The sequence below is a fragment of the Daldinia decipiens genome (assembly GCF_022478715.1).
Source record: "Daldinia decipiens strain CBS 113046 unplaced genomic scaffold F4813scaffold_8, whole genome shotgun sequence".
Taxonomy (NCBI): Eukaryota; Fungi; Ascomycota; class Sordariomycetes; order Xylariales; family Hypoxylaceae; genus Daldinia; species Daldinia decipiens.
Window position 1 is genome coordinate 485,509 of NW_026054551.1, and position 22,666 is coordinate 508,174.

Consider the following 22,666-nt stretch of genomic DNA (forward strand, 5'->3'; position numbering starts at 1 on the left):
CTCTATGTCTTGAGTCGACTCCAAGCTTGGCCGAAGACGGAGCTTCTATACGCTCTGAAGTATAAAGAGAAAACTTGGTCATATCAAGAGCTTGTGTGACCTTAAATCTCGGCCGGTTTTATCCCTTACTCCTGTTTACGGGATCTCAAGAACTGAGTTAGTAAGGACATGATACGAAGATAATTAGTCGAGAAGTAATAATATGAATAACCACCATCTTGCTTCATGCGAGGAAATACGCAAGCAAGCCGGAAACAATAATTAGCCTATGCCTATTTTTCCTTAGACATAAATATGCCAGCGTTTCCTAGCCTCAACACAGACCTTACTACCCATTCACCTTAACACGAACAACAGGAGTCCTAAACGACAAATTCGATTCCATGCCCACAGTCGACCTCAGTCGGCGCCAGCACACATCACACCTTTGGACTTTGGCTATCATGACGGCCGCAGGGGAGGCCAAGACACAGCACTAGCATCCTTTCTCCTGCTCTAAGAATCCACCCCGTTCCCCTTACTCAATCGGTCGACCCACGGTTGTATGAAATACTGGTTTACGACGGGGTACAGTAGGCCGATAATGCCGAGCGAGATAGCATAGAACTCGGGGCGCTTGAAGAAGCGGCCGCGGAATAAGGCGCGGTTGCGAGCTGCATCGCGGCGTCGGGCGCGTGCCCGCGCTTCGTCTTGGAATACGGCGCGTTCGTGGGAGGCGCTGGTTAGGTTGAGTTAGGAGGGTAGTCAAGCCTAATCATGATTTGGGGAAGAAGGGTAAGGTAGGGTAAGGTAAGGTAAGGTAAGAGCCCTAGAATGGAAGGGAGAAGGATAAAACTATAGAAATAAGGACCAAAGAAAAGGTAGGATATAAGCAAGTATGTATACGACGAGTCCCAAATAGAGACTTACAACGTAGCTTTGTACGCCTGATCCGCCGCCATCTTCTGCGGGTCCTCCCCGTGGTGCTGGTGGCCTCCGGCGGCGCATGAAGCGGCCGGTGGTTGCGGAGGGGCGGGACCGTGGTAATAGGAGGATCGACGAGAATGCGACGGCAGGGAGTGAGACATGTTCGTCGGGAGGAAATGACTGTACGATTCGAAGTACCTCGTCCGGTCCATATCGAAATCTTACAAAAAGTATATCTCATATGCCTGTTTGAAAGTCTAATAGTTGGGTGGACATTTGTTTCGAAGCGAGTGTTGAGTGAGTGAAGGTTGGCTTTCTAGCTCGACGTCGTTATGATATTGAAAACGACGGTGTGTAGAATTGTGTGATATCTATCTGCATGTATAAGCTATCGAGATTCGATATAGGAAACCATAATTAAAGCTAATAAAGACACCTACAATAGAGCAAGTAGTGAGCTTAGTTATATTTGGGTTATAGTTTCCATCCATATATTTGATCTACGTCACGCCTGCCCCTATCTGCCCCTATTCCCAACGCATCGGGGATATTCTCATAGAGCCAACATCGTCTAGCTAGGTCTTGAAACTTAATTTATATACGGAGAAATCACATAAACTCTTTATAATTTATAATTTAACATGTAATGCCCTAACATTAACCGCATATAATATACATGAAAAACAGAGTATACCAAGTTCAAACCCCATCTAAATATTGTTCATACGCACCCGGAACCCGAAACTCCTCCGGAAAGCCCGTTTCATCCGGCTCATCCTCGTCAAGTACATTTTCATCAAACCAAGCATCGACGTTCTCGCCATTCTCAATCTCGTCAATCTCCATGTCGTTGAGCATGCGGTTGCGCTCCTCGATCAAAACGTCCACCCACCGAAGCTCGGCGGATTTGCGTAACGAGAACGCAGTCTGAGCTTCCCGTGTGTCCTCCACCAGCCTTCGTTCCGCCTCCTGCATCAGCTCCTCTTTGATCCCCTGTTCTTCCTTAACGCTCCAATGGTAGTTGTTTAACTCGTTGTCTCTCCATTTCTCCCACTTCCTGAAGCTGGCGTCCATTTTGCGCTTCAGTTGTTTCATAGCAGCCTCTATTTTAGCCTCGCTATCCTTTTTACGAGACCAATATTCTTTTAATTGTGCGTGGTACTGCTCTTCGATTCGACGCTCCTCGGCTACTCGTGCTACGTATTCCCGTTTGAGCACCTTTTCCCGCCTCGCTAACTTACTCTTTGTAACGGCGCTTAGCTTCTCACGTTCTGCTCTCTGTTTTTCCTGTAGTTCTTCCAGTGCCGTAGCACCTTGACTTTTCAGTCCAGCTTCTTCAGTGCTGTGGTCGCGCTGCACGATGATGCGTTGAAGTTCATGTACATGTACAAATACCTCACGGAGTTCCAGGTATTTGACTTCTACCGCCCGCCGTCTTTCACCCTCACGCCTAATGCGCTCCTCAAGTAGCCTCGCCCGGCGCTCCTCAGCCAACCGTTCCTGTTCTTGTCGCAACAGCTCAGCTTTAAGCGCTTCTTCACGCTCGAACTCGGCTACCAGTCGTAGAGCCTCTTGGATCTCGGCCTCCTCCTGAGCTTCCTTGTCCTGGCGGGCCTGGCGTCGTGCTTCTGCGCCTCTTTTGACAGCAGCTAACTGTTCCATCGTACAAGCGCAGGTTCGCCAGCGTGCACCACAAACGTAACAGAACTCGGCACCGCATCGGCAAGTCATATGTTGGCATGCTTCTCTATGCTCAACATATGCGTGGCAACCGTAGCATCGCTTCCATCCCTCTTCTTCAGCGAGCTCATCAGTTTTCATCATATCGCGGTCCTCGGGACAGTTGTCTCCTTCATGCTGCTGGCCGCGGCAGATGATGCAGGTCCAGTGACCTGTCGAGCACCTTGCGATATTGCGGGCGCGGTTGATTTGATCCGGCCGAAGCCAGAGACTACAGCTTTGCTGGCTACAGTATACACGTTCACTGATTGGTAGGTTCCACTCTGCTGCTCTGTTGTGATAGATTTTCTTCAGCCCGGAATCGACATTGAGTATTATGGTAGCGGCTGGGATGGGATTTAGACAGCACTTGGGTGGCCATTGCTGCTCATTGTCACAAGTCGTATGTATTAGACGTATGAAACAAGGCTTGCAATAACTGTGACAAGGAACCTTGATCATCTCCTTAGGGCTAAAGTCGTCCAAGCAAGAGACGCATTCGCTAGAGTATATTAGTGCTATCCTAGTGACTTTCAGTTGTTATAGGCACTCACACTTCAGCTTCATGGACCGATGAAGTCGGGCTGCTATTGCTGTTCGTCGTCGTCCTCTTTAAAACCTCGGATACGAATCGCTTCTTCGCCGTATAGGTGCCCATTTCTAAGCTACTCCAAGAAATATCCCGCTTATGACGAGCGGCTCCAGTTGTGCTGGACTCACCTCTTTCTACAACATTATTCAAACGCCGAAAGAGATTTTTAAACGAGTATTTTTTTGACTTGGCGGGCTGTGCTGGCGTGATAACATCATAAGTAAATGATTCTACCCTCGGGGCTGGCACTAGAGCCTGAAGTACTACATCCTGTTCGTCTGACCTCTCATCCAAGGGCGCGTCTGACGTTTCAGTACTCTGGTCTTCATTATCACTTCTAAGCTTCTCATGTTGTTTCAACTTCTTAGCATCCTCCGCTTTCTGCCTCTGCTCCTCTTCAAAAATTCGAGTCTTAACCTTGTCAATGGATTCCTGGATGATCTGGACGACTATGTCTGATTTGGAACCCGCTGTGTCTTTCAGGCCCTCGGGAGGTTCATATTGGGTCCAATCGACGGTGATTTCGTTTCTTGGCAAACTTGTCGACAAGGAATCATCGTTTACGTTTGCCACGATAGCTTTCCCTTTCCCTTTCCATTTTGGAAATTCATCATCTTCCCCTATCGGATGCTGTACTAGGATGGCGGGTGCACCGGAGAGTTCCTCCGTCGCGGAGGACGTCGGCTCGATGATCAGCATGCGGAAATAAAGTATGACTTGACAACTTATAATGGCCAACAGAAGGATATGAATTGCTAGATCATCATCGCGAAACATAGGAAGGTCGCCAGTGAACTTGTTTCAGCCGCAGAGATCCCCACGTTTTCTATGCTCTTGAGCTTGATTGGTAGCTTTCATGCGGCCCCCGTAACACAACACCCTGAGTGTGCATGGAAAGGAGAAAACAAGGTGATATCAATCCTGCAAGAAAACACACAATGACTAGTTAGGTAGATAAAGAGAGCAGCTATATATTGGGGGTAACCTCGAGCTATGGTGGAATGTCGAGCTACCTACCTCCTAGGATACGCGATCTCAGCTTGCTAGCTGTCGACCTACAAGGACCCTTTAGCTACATACCTACCTTGGAACTTAGTCGACTTAGATAGTAGGGCTGAAGACAGATCCCCCAACTCTAGTAACTTCAGCCTCGATCACCGAAACGTGGGCCGTATTTTCGTGCCAGCCTCCTTTACCATACCTCTGCTGATGAAGCGAGCAGCGAATATGCAAGTAGCACCTGACCATATCTTGGTTATCTCTAACAAGAAACAAGCTACGTGAGCTACGTGTGCTGCCGCTGATAACTGATTGGCGGGGTTTGGGGAAGAGCTCTGACAACTAACGAGCTGATTGGGGCGGAGTGTTAGAGGCGATACTAGATGCTAAATCCTACTCGCTTAAACATTCTCATCTGACATCGGGACAGAAAAAGCCTTGTGCTAATGTAGCTCGAGGCGTTTCCAGTGGAGAAACGCCCGATTTGATGTAGGACGACAAAGTTTGTCATTTTATTAACTGATAGAACAGCACTTGTCAATGGGGGATTATTTGTCTGAGCTTGTAAATATCGTATTTTCAGGAGCCAACGTGGCACAACTGCTGTCAGTTGGCCACAGCTGTTCATATGATACAGTCAACCCAGTCATAGCCGAGTCTTTTCTTATCACTCCAAACGCCGAGGTTAGGGGTCCTTCCAACTACTACACCGAGAGCCCGAGTTGAAATTTTTAGGATCAAGTAAGATCAGGGGAAGTTTACACAGGGGGGTCAAATTTAATACTAATAGAATTGCTTCATTCTGGAGATATGCCACTAGCCCAGGCCGAGTGACGATATTGTAAGTCTAATAATCTGCAGGGCTGATCCATCCACATAAGTCGGGCGACGGTCCGAGCGCAATATTACTACGCTAGGCAGGTAGGCAGCCTATCGGCGCTGTTAGAGAACCTACCGTGAAAGTTATCAAGTTGAATTACAGATATACTTATCTACTGGCATATGTCCTAGGTCGCGTCTTGACATTTGGGCTCATATGAGATTGACATTATGGATGAACTGTTCGTCTCTTAGAAGACTTTACTTGACGAAGCTAATCCAACATTTTCTAAATATACTTAAGCCTAAATATTAACCTATTTATTACAAGACTCAAGGCTAACATCTATAACATACCTAAATATCAAGTATAATATACTTAAGTAGAGAGTCAAGTTATTGACTCTTTCAACTACAGTACCAGCAATATCTAACGGTTAATAAGTAAATAGAAGGCTATGTCGTTCATTGGTCTATTTTCTAGGCAACCCTTAGACTACCAAATAATCATATTTCCATATTCTATATTTTGAATCTATAAATGACGCTAACGTGGACACCCCTATTGGATATCTCTTAGAAACTATCTTAACGTCGTCATCCCTTACGATATTAACTAATGGCCGTTCTCAACTGCTCTACCAAATACTATTTCCGAATAACTTTCAATATTTCATAAGTAGCATAAATATAAATGGTTCGCCACGTATGTCACCAGACTAGGTGTCCAAAGAGCAAACCTGCTTGACAACGAGCATGACGTCATCCCTGATTTACAACAACTAATTAGATGCGAGTATACCTAGTGCATATCTTCCTTAAAGAGGGTTGAGTATTGAAAGGTGCCTCGAGCGTCCCCATGAAAAGATATTTGACTCAAACCATCGAGATCATATCAACTTCCCTTAGACATCATCCACCAAACCTCCTATATATCATCAACTTGATATCTCAGCATCAAACATTCAACAATATTAAACCTAAAATTGCATCGTATAACAATTCTTGTATCTGGTCACCATTTATAACTCACATTCCACACAAACATGGCAGCTTCCACACGAGCCTCGACTGGCCATTCCAAGCCACGCGTGCACCTAACCGTGTCCACCGAGCCGGAACGCAAGCGACAAGGTGGCAATACCACCACCACCCATCGCCACGCCGGTGTCAAGAAGCAGACCGGAGCGACAAGAGCCCCAGCTACCCACCATAAGCGGAAGCCACACCTAAGCGATAAGATTGCGGGCGCCGCAGAGAAGTTGGTTGGCAAGATCACACGCAGACCGGGGAAGAAGGCTGCGGGGACACGCAAGATGCGCGGAACGGACGGGAAGGGCAGCCATGTCAAGCGGGTGTAAGGTCTAATATTGGCTGGCTACACGGGTTTTATTTGGGTTTCGGGATGATTTACAGTTCTTGGGTATTAGGGGAATCTCATTGGATATACGCTACGGGACGCAAGGGAAATATGGGTATGGCAATATGTTTCTGTCAACTTCGAGGGGATAAGTTGTCTTCAGGCGGCGCTAAATACTTAAGTGGAAATAATAGTATAATTCTGTTTTGAGCGAATGATTTGTTGCTCTGATATTTGCATTGTGAATCAGCAGATTGCCATTTTATGCTATGTATAGCCTGCCTAGGAGGTAGCGATATTACAAGAAGGAGCCCACTAGAAGAGCTATTTAGGTATGGTATCTCATTATCTGTTTTTACTTTCTGGCTCACAGTCACGGCATTCATAGTTCTCCTTGAATCCCTCTTGTAGGGAGTGGAATAGAATTGATAATACTAATGCTATCTAGTAATGATGATGAGTTCGTTAACACCCAGTAGGCGTGTGATCTATCTAAATAGCTTACACTTAATTACCTGAAACGCGGCAATGGCGTATGGGATGGCTGGGATGAATAATAATGATCGGCTATGGTCAACCCATACTGCTCTAGGTGCATTTCTAGAACCTACACTGTGTTCCCCATTACTTAGGGGGTTGGTCGATCGACCTTCAGGACAAGCTACCCATCTGTAGGTGATGAGTCCCATTTAGGGTCTTAGGGATTGAACCCAATTATGTGCAAGAAGACATAGAGTGTCTAAAGATACCTTGTTGTCGCTGTCTTCGCTTCCAAGTGCGATCATCCGAACACTTTTGACAAGATTATTGATCTCGTGTCCGTTAAGATCGAATTTCGATAGCTCGCTGAGCACATCATCCATGTCTTCGGAACTGCGTATGAAATTGTCCTTCCCGGAGTCCTCGATTAAGTTCCGCCAAATTTGACGGCGTGTCTGTATGCCGAGGGAGCTATAGGGCATGAAATGATTGATATGCGGCCGTAAGGCCGAGCCAATGTCACCAACTTCGTTGACAGTGAGGAATAATATGCCCGTATAGTTTTTAAGTGTCCAAAGGAAGACCGGGACAAAATCATACTCACCATATATTTCGAACTCTTCATAACCATCATCTATTACGGGTTCACCATCCTGGGCAGCGATGAGAGAATCCGCCTCCTCTATGAGGAGAATGCCATCCCATAGGCGGCAGAGCTTCGGACCCTGCTGCAGGTATGTCTGTAAATCTTCACACGCTTCTCCGGGGTTCTTCCCAACCATGGAATACAGAGGAAGGCTTAATTTATCAGCGATTGCCTCGGCTGTGAAGGTTTTACCGACTCCTGAAGGCCCGAACATGAGGCATGTAAGACCGCGGCCCTGATTCTGGATGGAGTCGTTGTTCCCTAGATCACCAGCGAGGAGCTTTCCTTTGACGAGATTCAATAACGCCTCTTTCTCGTTATCTGGTAGGAGTAGCTTCTCAAAGGCTAGGTCGTTCGAAGTCGCCTCCTCTAAGTCGTCAATTAAGACCTTACACCATCTTTTTGTTTGAAGGTCAAAACACCTAAGCCAAGGATGTATCATGAGTCGTTGTTCGTCAGTCAGGGGTTGTAGGTGCTCCTTTCTTCTGACCGAGGGAGCGGGTAAGGATTCAGACGCAGTTTTTGATCCTTCGATACCGTCCTTTACTGGATGCTTGCCATTGCCGTCAAGTGGCCGTAGCTTGGGCTTGCCACTATTTCGGTTATCATAGTACGCAAATGCGTCAACACAAAATTTCGACCCAGCCTTTGCTAAGAGGTAAGTAACAGAATATGCCGTAGTATAAATATATATTTAGCGTGATACTTACTAGTTTTATCTGCCACCGTCGATCTCTGCTGTCCCATATCTTAGTTTTTTTGCAGCAAATCATGAGCTTATAGCCTCCGAGTTGCTCAAATTTACGGCCTCTCTCAATGCAGGCTGCTCTAAACTTAGTTTCATCTGCCAAATATGAAATCGGAAATACATCCAACTCCGTGACTCCACAGTAGCCATCGAATTGTTTAATTGTGAACGAATATTCTCGATAACCACATTCCTTGCCGTTCCAATCCACATGCTCCACGCCAATCTCCCACCTCCTGGGTTTCGCTTGCTGGCATTTGAGTACTCGAGAGACGGTTTCAGCATGATGTTTCTTACTGAAGACTAGGGTACCAGGAGTAAATATGTGTTGGATGTTCGCAAAGTCAATGTTTTTGGATGAGGGGAGTAGGGGCTTGATGATTGGGGACAGGACGAAGACCAATCTCTCTAATGCATTCGCGACCTCAAGGTCAGCTTTAGCTTTAGTAGCATATCTTTCTATCTTTCTCCAACGATCAAGTAATGGTTGGAAAGGAGGCCGGAAAGTCCATTTCTCTTTCTTTAAGTCGAGATCCTGATACTTTCGGAGGACGTCGCCAAGAACTATAATGATAACAATTAGCTTTGTGCGATCTGACTAGGTTTACGAGAAAGCTCATCCATCTCATATGAGAAGAGATTGGCGGCTTTAGTACATATCGTATGTGTGAATTATGGTTCTAAACGTGATATCCTGAAGAAATGACGTCGGGAGACTTACTCTTTCTCATGACTGGGTCTTGGATGGTAATGGAATAGGTTTCCCAAGTACCCTGTTTTAAAACAGAACGATGAATAATGGGAATGCTAGAAGTACGGGCTAGCAAGTCTGAAAACTCCTCCTTATCGTTGGTGGATGTGCTCCATTGTAACTGACCCTGATTGTCAGGTTGTCCGTACCACCAACTGACCAGACTTGGAGGAGGGTCCTGTTCAGTAGCCTGAGATGGTTGAAAGTTATCCATATCGTTATGTCGTAGTAAGCTGAGATATGTTAAAGATAATATCTACTATGGGGCATGTATGCTGGTGTGTTGATTTCCGTAGAGGTGTTTGTGGTGTATTTGCATGTTTAGGCGGGTAGATGCTCAACTATTTATAAGTATAAATGGTAAGACAATAGCAGCCTTACTATACGGCTAATATGTTATAAGTCAAAGCACCCTTACGGGGGCCACCCTAGTGGGGGCCACCTCAAAAACGCGACGCGTTCGCGATGAGGTCCATATACGAATTATTATATAATTTTATTAGTTTTTAGTTAATTAAAAAATAAAATTTATCATTTAAATCCTTATTTTTTTACAATTTTAAAATGTCTATTTTTTTAGTTTAATTGCGTTGCGTTATAGTAATAAACAATATTCTCAACAGCGCATCCTTACGGCAAGCGTTTAAAAAACACCTTATATTACAACACTATTTTATAAACCAAATATTAGGTTGTAAAATACGAAACGATTATTTAAAAAAATATTAGAAGTTATTGAAGTATTAAGAAAAGGAATTAGCCGATTAGGCCGTTATATTAAACCGTATTAACTATATGTTTCTTTTATATCGATTTAAAAATATTGCAAAAAGATTATTAATTTATAATTACCGATCTAATATCCTCAGTAAATATTAATATATATAATTTTTATTTTGTTATTTTAATATTAAATTGGTTAAGGCCTATTTAATTGATTATAAATAAATTAATAAAACTATAATTAATAATATTAATATCTTTTTTAACTAATTTGAAACCCTTAGAATCAAAAATATCCCGGCCAAGCATACATATAGCGTTAACAAAATAAGAATCATAAAAAAGGTTAAAAACAACAGGATAGTTATTAATAAAATTTATAAAAAGTATATCGTGGTTAAAGATTATAATAATAAAACTTAAACGTTAATTATTAAATGTATTAATAACAACAATTAATCTTTAAATCCCTTTATTATATATATAAATAAATATATATAATAATAATGGTTTTTTAATAATAAGGATATTAAATTTAAAGGTTAAAAATTTATTATGTTTTTTAATAGTTAAATTAATAATAATATTACATTTAAATGGTTTTATAAGGTTTTTTTAAAAAAAAATAAAGCCATTAAATCGTTAATAATAATAATTATTAATCCTTAATAGCTACAATAATTATATTATAATAAAATTTTTTTAAAAATATTTTATAAATAAAATTTATATTATCTTTATCCCAATATATTTATTATACGTTTTATAAATTATTAATGTAGGTATATTTTTATTAATAAAATAAAGTTATTATTATAAACTTATTAAAGTATACTAATTATATTATATTTTTAATCCTGGTAAAAAGAAATTTATTACAATTTATTAAATAGTATAAAAAAAATATTTAATTAAATATAATATATTAATTAATTAAAAAACTACAAGAATCTATTTTAAAAATTAAAATAAGTTATTAAATTACTAATTTATGCTTTAAGAGGCTCTTAATACTATCCCGGCCCCTTCAAGCCTTATTTCTAACTTAAAAAAGCTTAATTTTATTGAAAATATAGCCTTAATCCCTTTAATAACACTTTTAAATTTATAAATATTAATATTTTAATTAAAAAGTTATTTAAAGTTAATATAATATTTATTAAATCCGCAATAAAACTTTTATTTAATAAGATTGGTAAAACCTTTAATAAAATTATTATAAAATTAGCTATAATAAAAATTTACGCCAAATATTTAAAAAAGGTATTAATAAATACAAAATTGCAAAAACAGCATAAAATATTATTTAATCTAAATTTAACGTTTATAAATATTAAAATTATTATAAAAAAAAAAAGAACAATTAAAGGTTTAAAAATCAAATAATATAATTATAATCAATAATTTTAATATTAATTTAAAAAATAAAGTTTTATTAATTAAATTTAATTTAATTAAATAACGTTAAATTAAAGTTAAAGTACTTATTTTGAAGGTTTAAAAATTTAAGGTGGCCCCCACTAGGGTGGCCCCTGTAAGGGTGCTTTGACTTACATAACTCTTAGGCACTTATATGGGTGCCTAATAGCGGACTAAAGATGATAAGACTATCAATGCGCCGAAAGAAATGAGATTTAATAAAGAACAATAAACATAAACCACGATATAATACCATAAGTCAATCAAGAGATACATGTTTACCATATAAGAGTACTTCTGTGGAATATAAAGGTCTATGACTCGAGAAAGAGCCCCAAATCTTGCACTGGATATGGGGACAACTGCCTGACTAGAACGGGAGATGTTAGATTCTATATTATGCTGAGGAAGCTTATAGAACCCGTCTTTCTACTAAGCCAAAATATAATTGAATCAACTTTGTGACTAATTCATTGTCTCTTGAATTGCTTTATACATCTACCTAAAGTAGCTATCTAGGATATTGGGAGCATTAGACATTTGAGGGTCTAGAACCTTTGATGTGTCTCAATGTTATCAGAAATTGCTAACTCTTACCTATGCAAGGCACCCTTTCAAAAGATATATAGCGTTTTTTTAATACATCATGTGATTGAAATGCCAAAAAGAACAACCTAACACATGTAGGTTGAATAGTAGAGATTTGGTACCTTTGGGTAGTACAACCATATCATATAATGTCAGAAACTGCTTAGGTAGCACTTATTTGGTTTCTTTATTTTCTTAGAGTAGGTACCTATCGTACCTGGTTAACGGCCTCTCCCATTTGTAAATTCTGACCCGTATTAATCGTTTCGCCTTGTTCAATAAACCTAGCTAGCTGGGCGGATAGAGATGCTGTGCTGTTTTCTACCGCTTCTATCCGGGGTAATCCTAAGAAAAACCCCTCCTCATCTTCACGCAAGGAGCCTGCATTTCGCCCCCCCACCGACGCTTTCTGGTAGGTAGACGGCTCAGATATCATCTCCAGAGAGATGGGGGTTGGTTGCTTTGAAGAATGCCGAACAGGAAATAGGGTTGATGCCTTAGAGATGAGTGACAACTGGGAAATTCGCCTAACCAAGGGTCTGAATATAGGTAGACTAGCACATACGATGGCTAGGCCAGCATGCACAGTCGTCCACACTTCGGTGTTCGAATATGATGGGACACGGCTATTAGGTGGGTAGCCAAGAATTACCTTGATCAGACCCGTCACAATAGTACTATAAGGAATATTAGTTTAAAGCCCCTGAAATGGACACAACAGGAGGTAACGTACAACCCGCCTAGGAGAAAAATAATCGAGACGGTGACCTTCCGCCTGGCTGATAGACGCATTCTCACGACAACGCTGATAGGTAATGTCAAGATCAACACGTCAAGAAAGATCTCACAAGCTCCCGATGCCATCCAGAAGATATTATAATTGAAGCAATATCTCGGGTCAGCCAAGCTATTATTCCAGCTCCATTCGAGGGGGATACAGTTCGTCAATGTAGCTATAGTGCATCCAATCCACCATCCAATGACCAAGGCAACCGATAAGAATAATTGGTAGCGAAAAGCGGTACTAACAGCAAAGATGCGGTAGTACATGAGCAATATTCCTAACTTAGTGGCGCCTGCAATGGTGAAATATAGGATGGAAGATGCAAATGAAAGCTTAAGGTAAAAGACATCTTCAGCTGTATAAAGGTAGTCTGGGTCAGTGTTTTCCGAAACCCAGAGGCCGTCCGGATCGACGCTGTTACCTATCACAGCTGTTAAGAGGATGGTTATCTCGATAGTTGCTGAACATACCCCAGAGGAGAAGTACAGCTGTCAAAAGGGTTGCGATGACAGCGACCAAGATTAACCAGTCATCTGCTCCTAAGCCTAACCGAGTGAACCTTCGAGTGTAGAATCGCAGAACAACCGATAGAAGAGCAAGTACAATAACGACTCCGCTAACAGCCAATGTCGCATCCCCGCTGCTCTCAGACGGCTCTGGGATAGGTGCCATGATCTTGTGAACTCTCAGTCGTGATTATAGCTAAACAAAAAGAAGTAGAAAATCTCGGACACTCGTCCATGGGTATATCGTCGCCATGGAGGTGCTACTAAGGTAGGCAACATCCATCATACGTTCCTAATAATAAGCTAGATTGTGCGGCACAACTGCGAAGCTATACCAATCTACGCTATCGTGAGTGACGGAGGGGTAACGAGAGAATCCTAGGGTAATAGTTGTCGCAACGAACTATATCATGAAAAATGCTACGCAGCCCCCAAACCTCATGCACCGTACGCGGATAACGTGGCGGTTGTCCAATTAAAACAAGGGGTAAGCTTATATTATTGATATCCTGCATGATCCTTCTGCGTCTAGAATTTAGGTTACTAGGTGCTGTAGATAATTGGATGCTGGTATGCTGGGGGTAAAACAATGTTGTATTAGAAAAGATTCCAATACTCCACTTTTGAGTGGTGGAAATCTTATATATGCCCTTCCTTATCATTGCTCCTTCCCACAGTACCTAGGCGTTTGTACTTAGGATTCATTTAAAAAAGAAGCCTGATTGGTTAAGAGCTTGAGTAAAATTGGAACCCTTTAAACCTACAAACATTAGAGAAGTCAACCACCTTTTCTGAAGTAAGCAGAACATCGTCGTCTTTCTTAACTTCGTCATTAGACCTCGTCGTTAGTTACAAAGGTCTTAGTAATTGAAATACCAAATACCAATTACTCGAGGTGCGGGCAAGATGGGGTCATTTTTATCTCGGAATGAGTTCCCAGTTGAAGGACGAGTATGCCTTTCTTTATTTTCCAAACTCAAACCCTCGTTCTTGTTATTTAACATTGTTGTCTAACATTAAGCTTCTTACAGACAGTACTTATAACTGGTGCTTCTAGAGGTCTTGGCCTGAACGCTGCCCGCCAATTGGCAGAGAAAGGCGCCAACGTTATTATCGTTGCGCGCAACGAAGCCAAGTTACAAGAAGGCGTTGCCTATATTTCAGTAAGGCATCATCCCATTAATCTATTCATTCTTAATTTATGTCGATGAGCTAATGACTTTCACTTAGAAAGGCGCCCGCTCGCCTGAGACACAACGTTTCCACTACATCAGCGCTGACGTGACCACTTCTGCCGAGTGCGCTCGCGTGGTTACTGAAGCTATCGCGTGGAATCATGGCTTACCACCCGATGTTGTTTGGTGTTGCAGCGGCAGCGCGCATGCGACACTTTATATCGATACCCCGCCAGAGCAGTTTCAGACCATGATGGACAGCAATTATTTCTCGTGTGCATACATGGCACACGCCGTGCTCAACGCCTGGCTACGATCTAATCCGGATGCAACGAACTCTGAGAGACATGCAGAATCTACGTCTCAGCCAGAGACAAAAACGGTTTCACTACCGGCGCGCCATCTCATCTTCACCGGCTCGTTCGTTTCGTTCTACAGCTTTGCCGGCTTCACGCCCTATAGTCCTTCCAAGGCAGCTATCCGTGCGCTTTCTGACTCGTTATCTCAAGAGATGAACCTCTACGCGGCCGCTCACCCTAATATCCCCCGTGTGCGTGTGCATACTGTATTCCCCGCTACCATGCCCACTCAAGGCTTAGAAGAAGAGAACAGCATCAAGACTGATCTAACGAAATCCCTCGAGGAGGGTGATCAGATACTGGAGCCAGAAGAGGTTGCGCGCCGCGCAATTCGTGGCTTAGAAAACGGCGAGGACCTGGTACCTACAAGCACCATCATCAGGCTTGTGATGACAAGCGTGCTAGGTGGTTCTACACGCGGAGGTTTTTGGAAGGGATTAATTAATACTTTATTAGGATGGGTGGTTCTTGTGGTGATGGTGTTTATAAGATGGGAAATGGACACCAAAGTCACGAAGTGGGGAAAGGAGCACGGATCAAGTGGCATGCTCAAGGAGAAGGGGAAATGATAAAAGGGGGTGGGTTGGTCTAATACGGAGCCTATTATGTATAGTAACAGCTCCTGAATTCAAGGAGACGGTAATACGATGATATAATTCTTCCTTTCTGGAGACTGCAAGTCAAAGGACACTGGCGTTACTATAGAACTAGGCCTCTAATCAATCATCTAACCTAGGTAGTTATCTACTTAATGTCATAGGTACCTAGGTAACTAACCAAGTACCTAATGCGAGAGAAAAGGGGAGTCGGAGAAAAAAAACAGCTTTAAAACCCTACCATACCTTAATTTATGTCTAAGCAATCCCTAGGCGTAAAAGTCAGAGTTTCAAGAGTCGGGCATAGACCTGTTACTTGAGTCTTATGTATAGACAATTGTATTAACTATTATTCAGCTGGAACTAAAACTTACTAACCTAACCTAGGCACTGGCCCTTAGCTAGACCGCGGATTATAAGTACCGCACCGAGGAACTTCTTAGTATTATTGCGAGTAAGATAATCTCAAGTTAAATCACATCCCCTCCTTTAAGGACTTCAAGACACTCGATCCCGAACGTGCAAGCACTATTCGAAACGTCATATTTTGGGCCCGTTCACAGCTCCTTGCTCTTCCCATTCCCGTCTAGATCCGTAGGATCGTCTAAATCCGCGAACAGCTTTATACCCCAGCTTTTCCCAGGGTCGTTCATCCTCGTCTTCTTATCTTGAGCAGCGATAGCCTTCATGTCGTTCTCCGTAAGCTTTATATCCAATGCCTCGAGATTCTCCTTGATGTATTGCTCGTGAACGCTCTTGGGAATCACAGTGGTTCCTCTCTGGATACCCCAGGCCAGCAAAACTTGGGGCACGGTTGCTTCCTTTTTCGCAGCTATAAAGTTCCATAATGGGTCCTTCATGATGGGCCTGACACCACTATGGTAGGTTGGATTTGTGTTCGCAAGTGGTGAGTATGCAATGACCTTGATGCCGACCTCTTTGTGGAAATCAACGAAATCTTGCTGCTGTAGGTAAGGATGAGTCTCGAATTCATGTGCGTATGGGCATATCGTGCACATGGCTAGAATATCCTCGACGTCCTTCTTGGCGAAATTGGAAATGCCAATTTTTCTAGTCAAGTTGGCTCTGACAAGATCTTCCATGGCCCGCCAAGTGTCGAAGATAGATGTTTCCTCATCTATCTTAGTTCCCTCACCAGGAACAAAGGCGACCGGCCAGTGCATGAGGTAGAGATCTAAATACTCCACGCCGAGGTCTGATATCGATTTTTGGATTGCTTCTTGGACTTGGTCGGGGCGGTGGTGGTCATTCCACAGCTTGCTTGTCACCCAAATGTCTTCTCGAGAAGCACCTGCCCAAGCTATTCCATTGCCAGTTTGGTCTTCATTTCCTATGCATCACACATTAGTATTCACGCGAATAATGGGATACTAACAGTTCGTACGATAGATGAGAGCGGCGTCTATATGATTATATCCCGAATCTAAGGCATATTCAACAGCGTGGGCAACCTATATAATACTATAAGTACACCATTGATTATATTCCACTTCAATTGAGATATTCTACCTTTTTTCTATCGGAAAGCCAAGTGCCTAAGCCGATTTTAGGTATATCATGGACTCGCGAGATATACCTATCTGCGTTTACCGAGACTGCCGACAAGAGGAGAACGAAAAGAGGGGCAACGACGGTCGCTATAATCGATAGAGATGGAGGAAATATCATTTTGAGCAATTATCTCTTTACCCAGAGCAAGGGTCCTATAGTTGAGGAGCGAGTGCTAATTTTTGTGAATCACAGTGAGCTTTGTGTGATCCAATCTGGTTCCACGGTTGGATCTTAACGAGTCTATGTATTGTCATAATGTCGATGCATGACATCATTTAACTGCAACAGTTCGAAATCATAACATCTAGGTTCGGACAGATCAGCATTAAATAAGAGCCATTTGCCCCTTAACCTTTTGGATCGATCTAAGCGATAAGCGGTACGGAATAGCTGCTCTAGAAACGTCGCAATGATGACGTTGATTTCTGAGGGACGACAGTAGGACAGACTGTGCGCAGTATGGTATATATATATCAGTAACGTCCATAAAAGCGTGGTGAAACTTCACTCCAAGCAATTGACTTTGCTAAACTCCAAGCGCATATTCCTTGCATATTCCTTGTCTAATTATCTGCTATCAATTCTTGAACAGTTGTATACCTTAGGTACAGAATATCGTTGAGAATATCATCATGGCTGGTAGCCACGGAAGTTCTGGTGTTTATGAGCAAGGCGACCAGGTCAACTATGGCCGAGCGGATATAGCAAACGAAAATAAGCATCATATAACCAATGCCCAAGGTTATAGGCCTAGTATGTTACAACTCATCATGGTTTCTATCCTGCTACTAATGCATTGCTCACAGAGGATCAAAACAAAGCAATGAACCAAATGCTCTACGAGAATGTACGTCCGACAAGCAAGCTCATAAAACATTAGTTATTTTATTTGATACTAGCTCTAACCTCTTGTTGAGCACAGACCCAGGATGATGTTGCTGAGCGATACAAGCACGATCCTACTTACAGCGTATGTTATTTTAAGGAGACGAAGTTCGATTTACTAGTCTCTCCTTGCTTATACTTGTGACTATAGGCGACAATGCACGGAAACGAGCCTTCGCGGGGCGCAAAGGTCGACGCCGATATCCAGCGAGAGGAAGAGGAGCTACTAAGCAGGAAGAAAGAGAAAACTGATAGTATGCCAGGGAAGAAATTTTAGTTTGGGGCCGTGTAATAGTCTGGCTATGATGGGTCCGTCATCTCACCCGGTGCTTCGAAGAGAGTTTGCATATTCTATATCGTGTTCGCAAGCCCTAAATTTACCGATGCCTTTATTGTCAGTCAAACAGCGATTTGGGGACTACCTCTAGGTAGCTACTACTCAGTCAAATAGAATACATTATGAAGCAGATCTTGAGAACGCGTTGGCAATTACTTTAATTTCGATTATTAAGTCACAGGGGTTCGTTAAACATTGCCCCAGTTGTGAAATACCCATTCCTCATGTTGTAGGATACCAATGCCTTCCCAAAGGGTAACACATGATTGATAATGACACGCTGGCATTATGAGAGTATAACATAGCATCTTACCTAGGTTGGTTTCACTTCGCTATGACTTCTAAAAAGTTTTTAACCCCTTTTCACTTTGTATACTTCTGCTTTATTCCGTCTGCGCCATCATAGTGCGGATGACCTATGAAATGCGCACGAGACCCCAGAACGGACGGCTGGAATTAAAGCTGAAGCAGAAGAGCTAGCTTTACTCACTTAATGCCAATGCAAAAGGTGATGTGCCCGAGAGCGTCATGATTTCCTATTACGTAGCCGACGGATATAAAACGTCCCCGCCGAGGAGGGCAAGTTGACTTTCATATTTGGGCCTAAGCTAACCGTACTAGACGCGTACATAGTCGTATTTCTGGGACGCGTGCACGAGAAGAAAAGAAGGGACCTTGTACCGTCGAGACTGATACGGCGGCATGAGAAGCTTAGGGAAACAGACTATTGGAGAAACTCGGTGCCGGCTGGTGCGACTTTACTACCGTCATCATAGGTAAAAAGGAGCCGCTCTAGGCCCTATTATGTCTAGCTTCTCTACGCATTTACAATAACTTATAAACGAGTATATAATTTAACTAAGAGCCTCATAATTGTACCGATCCAAATTCCGGACCGTGGTGGAACGAGAATGGAGGATGTGCTTCTCCGATAATAATTTTGGGCGATGCTACCTACCTAGCTTCTGCGGGCGAATTAACCGGGAAGCGGGGGAGCACAGTAATATAGAGGCCAAGTATATTCCATTTTCGCCTTAAGCGTAATATGTTGGGGTAATTAGTTCCTTCTCATCGTCTCGTACATTATAGTCGTGCAGAAAGTAACAATAATATTAGTTATGCTAATTCCGAGAGAGAAGTTATTGAGATATTAGTAGCTTTCCGATTCTGAATGGTACGTTATACCTATCTAAGTCTATATAGGGAGAGTAAACACTAACAAGTGAGCTTCAGGCTGGGGCTCTCAATCCACCTGTCCGCCTGGATGTTGTTATCATAGGTGCTGGAATAAGCGGTCTCGCAACTGCTATAGAAACTGCATTGTCTGGCCACAATGTAACTGTATTCGAGACAGCAGAAGGGCTTCATGAGGTAACACGATCATGCAGAAATACATTCATTCATAAGATTTCTTTTCTTATTTCTTACACCATTGTAGATCGGGGCTGGGATACAAATTACGCCAAATTCTTCACGCATACTACAACGCTGGGGCCTTTCGGACGACTTGTGGGCTTCGGCTGCTGAGCCTACATCTTTAACCGTCCGCCGATACTCTGGTGAGGTCTTAGTTGTAGAGGAAAACTGGAAAGAGAAGATACGAGCAAGATATGGTGCTCCTTTCATCGAGTTGCACCGGATTGATTTCCAAACCGCACTTTACGCACGTGCTATAGAACTCGGTGTACAATTTCGATTTGGAGTGAGGATCAGCGGCGTGAATTTCGAGACGGGGGAGGTCACAAGCCAATCCGGGGCGAAAATACGGGGAGATCTGGTTGTTGCTGCCGATGGTCTGTGGTCTTTTTGCCGGGCACAGTTCCTCCCCAAAGACTTTGAAGGCGTCCCAAGACCGACCGGTGATTTGGCATATCGATTAGTTCTCAAACTGGATCAAATTCAGGATCCTGAGTTGAGGGAATGGGTAAGCAGCCCAAAGTGCAATATCTGGATGGGCCCCAAGTCACATGTTGTTGGATACTCGCTCCGAGGAGGAACTGAGTTTAATCTGGTGCTGATGGCCCCGGACGACTTACCAAATGGTATCAGTCGTCAAGCAGGCTCTGTAGAGGAGATGAGGGCGCTTTTTAGGAATTGGGATCCGATCTTGAGCAAGTTTCTGGGACTCGTTAGTTCTGTTAAAAAGTGGAAGTTGATGCATCGTGAGTTTTCAGTTATACTTGTCTTACTTCATAATACCAGAAATCTAACGATAGTCCGATTCTAGGTAAAGAAATGCGGAGATGGATCCACGAGTCTCCCAATAGCAACTTCGCCTTTGTGTAAGTTTTGCCATTGCTAGCCTACCTAAGCTAATTCATTATCCAAGCGGCGACTCCTGCCATCCTATGCTGCCGTACCTCGGCCAGGGGGCTAACTCTGCTATCGAAGACGGTGCCGTTCTTGGCCGCTTACTAGGATATATCCAATCTAAGGAGCAGATCGGCAAGGTGTTGAGGATGTACGAGCAACTTCGAAAACCACGGGGAGACGCTATTGTGAAGGAAACCTTCGGACAAGTAAGTTTATTTGTTTTTTTTCTTTTTAGAAAGACCGAGCCATACGTATCAAGATTCTTAGGATTATCACCTCTGGATGCTATATGATAACCTTATAAAAATGCTTGCTGACGATTACCAGCGCGACGTATTTCATATGATCGATGGCCCCAGGCAACGGGCACGAGATGAGTTACTATTATCGCAGATAGACATGGAAGTCAAGACAGCCCCTTTTCCAATTCGCTGGTGTTGTCCCCGGGTGCAACCCTGGTTATATGGCTATGATGCATGTGTGGAAGTCGATAAGGCTGTTAGCGAGAACCCCTTTATCATTCTTCAGGGGAAAGATTCGGACTTAGACAATAGCGGTACTGCACTTGAGAATTGAACCTTTAGAGAATCGCGGACAATCCAAAGCGCGAACAAGGCACGCAATCTCGCTGCGCTCGATGCATATAATGAATCTAAGCAACTTTGATTGGAGGCTTTTCACGGTTCGATGTCAATGAGAAATCCAGAACCACTTCTTGATATTGGATATATTTGTGAACTATTCTGCTATGTATCTTCCGTGAAAAGAATCTCAGCGCTGAATATGTACAAGATATACTTCGTTTGATAACCTTTAATCTTTGGCCGTTTACCTAGGTTACGTACTCTTGTAAACATTTGAACATCTAGAAAAATCAAAACCTATACCTAACTGGCGCCAATGGCTACCCTCACTATCAACTTTAACAACGATCGTACTAGGCGTAAAATATCGGTATCGAGGGGGTTATCGTTCTACAACTTCCCCTTTCTCTCGCCGGGTTTCCATTGGCGTTGGCACAAGCCATCTTGGTATTCCGTGGCGACATGCACACCTTTCGGGCTCCAGATCTTGCTCATGATGACCCCCCTCCCAGCTTCAAGTCGAGGGAAGCACGCTTCTTGAATCCACCACTCATCTTCGCCATATGACATTACCGCGTCCTCGGGATTGACGTGCACCATAAAAGAATAGCTCAGACTAGCGGCGCGACCAAAGTTGTACCCGAACCCGACATGGTTGCCTATCATGAGCAACCCATTTCTATCCGCCTCGTACGCATGAGCGCAAATGTGCGAATCAGGGTGATCCACGGGCAAAGGGGCAAGCAGCCGATATAGCAAAAGCTCCCGCCGCTCGTGAAGCGGTTTACCCTCGTTAAAGGCGGCGAGGTCGACCTTTTTCATATCGACTACGGGAAAGGTCCCAGGGTTCCGCATCGGAAACTCGCCTACGGTCTTGGCGATATCGATATGTGGCGCCGGATCCCATGCCGAAGGGGGCCGGGAGCTCAGGATATCTGCGAACCGCGTCTGCGCTGGCAGTTCCTGGGCTACATGCTGTGAAACTACAGAGGGTCTAAAGGATACTAGAGCGTTGAAGCAAACTGGGCCAAGGGGAAGCTCGGCGTCGGCAAGAGGGAAATGGTCTCCTGCTGGATTTGTGCTCGACGATAGAGGCTGTCGCACCGTGACTAGAAAATTTGGAAATGAAGGGTTTGGCGCCAGAGTAGTGACACTGTATATAAATGGCCTATCTATAAGACCAGGTTCCGAAAAGTACCCATGAATAGTCTACGTCTATCAGCAAGCCTAGCCCCTACGGCCTACGTCCTACGTCTATTTGCTAGAATGGACTATGTCGATGAGCTTGGATGACTTACATGAATACCAACACTAACCTCCCTGCGAGAAGCACCAGCCCGCGAAGATTGCATATCCACAAGGGCTTTAGATGCAGCTATTCCCGCTTGGCTGTACACGTGTCCACCGAACGCCACTTTTCGATTTGGAGGCCCAGTTTTCAATGCCGAGTATACGCATTCGCTCACGATTGAGACGTCGCCTTCCGGATGCCATGCACTCCGTTGGCTCATATACCGTTTTACGATCTTGCCATTCTCGACCTCGTCCGGAAGAGCGGCCAATCTGAAAACCTCCTGGGCTGGGAGGCGCTCGTTTGACGGCATTTTAGCTGTAGTACGAGGTATAGGTTAGGTAGTTTAGGTACCTAAGGTATACGGAAACACCATTTAAACAATGAGTAGCTACCTAGGTAGGTAAGAAGCAAAATAAGACATTCCTTGGGATGCGATGCAGATAAGCAAGCTGGAAAAAAGAGGCGTGGAATAATATAACCTCGGGATTAGGAATAAGCAACTATACCGTAT

The 22,666-nt window shown here is 43.4% G+C and overlaps 9 protein-coding genes across 9 annotated transcripts; 3 read left to right on the forward strand and 6 right to left on the reverse strand.

Moving 5' to 3' along the window:
* Nucleotides 1-495: 495 nt before the first annotated feature.
* On the reverse strand, nt 496-1,067 carry F4813DRAFT_387312 (uncharacterized protein; the record flags this gene model as incomplete). The annotated part of the gene is made up of 2 exons (XM_049246542.1): nt 496-718; nt 910-1,067. The coding sequence occupies 2 exons, from the start codon at nt 1,065-1,067 to the stop codon at nt 496-498; spliced, it is 381 nt and encodes a 126-aa protein (XP_049101788.1).
* Nucleotides 1,068-1,605: 538 nt separating this feature from the next.
* Nucleotides 1,606-3,916, reverse strand: F4813DRAFT_387313 (uncharacterized protein; the record flags this gene model as incomplete). Its single annotated transcript, XM_049246543.1, has 2 exons — nt 1,606-3,127; nt 3,180-3,916. The coding sequence occupies 2 exons, from the start codon at nt 3,914-3,916 to the stop codon at nt 1,606-1,608; spliced, it is 2,259 nt and encodes a 752-aa protein (XP_049101789.1).
* Nucleotides 3,917-6,081: 2,165 nt separating this feature from the next.
* On the forward strand, nt 6,082-6,396 carry F4813DRAFT_387314 (uncharacterized protein; the record flags this gene model as incomplete). The annotated part of the gene is made up of 1 exon (XM_049246544.1): nt 6,082-6,396. The coding sequence occupies one exon, from the start codon at nt 6,082-6,084 to the stop codon at nt 6,394-6,396; it is 315 nt and encodes a 104-aa protein (XP_049101790.1).
* Nucleotides 6,397-6,797: 401 nt separating this feature from the next.
* Nucleotides 6,798-9,356, reverse strand: F4813DRAFT_326089 (P-loop containing nucleoside triphosphate hydrolase protein). The gene is made up of 3 exons (XM_049241070.1): nt 8,991-9,356; nt 8,232-8,833; nt 6,798-8,167 (listed from the first exon to the last, which is right to left on the reverse strand). Exons 1-3 carry the CDS (start codon nt 9,232-9,234, stop codon nt 7,085-7,087), a joined length of 1,929 nt encoding a protein of 642 aa, XP_049101791.1. The 5' UTR covers nt 9,235-9,356; the 3' UTR covers nt 6,798-7,084.
* A 2,278-nt stretch (nt 9,357-11,634) lies between these two features.
* F4813DRAFT_352100 (uncharacterized protein) lies at nt 11,635-13,621 on the reverse strand. The gene is made up of 3 exons (XM_049242487.1): nt 13,005-13,621; nt 12,484-12,955; nt 11,635-12,427 (listed from the first exon to the last, which is right to left on the reverse strand). The coding sequence occupies exons 1-3, from the start codon at nt 13,204-13,206 to the stop codon at nt 11,959-11,961; spliced, it is 1,143 nt and encodes a 380-aa protein (XP_049101792.1). The 5' UTR covers nt 13,207-13,621; the 3' UTR covers nt 11,635-11,958.
* Nucleotides 13,622-13,946: 325 nt separating this feature from the next.
* Nucleotides 13,947-15,143, forward strand: F4813DRAFT_379624 (NAD(P)-binding protein; the record flags this gene model as incomplete). Its single annotated transcript, XM_049245476.1, has 3 exons — nt 13,947-13,991; nt 14,072-14,203; nt 14,271-15,143. The coding sequence occupies 3 exons, from the start codon at nt 13,947-13,949 to the stop codon at nt 15,141-15,143; spliced, it is 1,050 nt and encodes a 349-aa protein (XP_049101793.1).
* Nucleotides 15,144-15,509: 366 nt separating this feature from the next.
* On the reverse strand, nt 15,510-17,082 carry F4813DRAFT_326148 (putative dihydrodiol dehydrogenase). The gene is made up of 3 exons (XM_049241071.1): nt 16,701-17,082; nt 16,576-16,642; nt 15,510-16,521 (listed from the first exon to the last, which is right to left on the reverse strand). Exons 1-3 carry the CDS (start codon nt 16,857-16,859, stop codon nt 15,728-15,730), a joined length of 1,020 nt encoding a protein of 339 aa, XP_049101794.1. The 5' UTR covers nt 16,860-17,082; the 3' UTR covers nt 15,510-15,727.
* Nucleotides 17,083-19,023: 1,941 nt separating this feature from the next.
* F4813DRAFT_352111 (FAD/NAD(P)-binding domain-containing protein) lies at nt 19,024-20,976 on the forward strand. The gene is made up of 6 exons (XM_049242488.1): nt 19,024-19,138; nt 19,198-19,335; nt 19,403-20,126; nt 20,192-20,246; nt 20,294-20,483; nt 20,605-20,976. The coding sequence occupies exons 1-6, from the start codon at nt 19,136-19,138 to the stop codon at nt 20,851-20,853; spliced, it is 1,359 nt and encodes a 452-aa protein (XP_049101795.1). The 5' UTR covers nt 19,024-19,135; the 3' UTR covers nt 20,854-20,976.
* F4813DRAFT_352113 (Thioesterase/thiol ester dehydrase-isomerase) lies at nt 20,977-22,630 on the reverse strand. The gene is made up of 2 exons (XM_049242489.1): nt 22,160-22,630; nt 20,977-22,070 (listed from the first exon to the last, which is right to left on the reverse strand). The coding sequence occupies exons 1-2, from the start codon at nt 22,463-22,465 to the stop codon at nt 21,252-21,254; spliced, it is 1,125 nt and encodes a 374-aa protein (XP_049101796.1). The 5' UTR covers nt 22,466-22,630; the 3' UTR covers nt 20,977-21,251.
* Nucleotides 22,631-22,666: the final 36 nt, after the last annotated feature.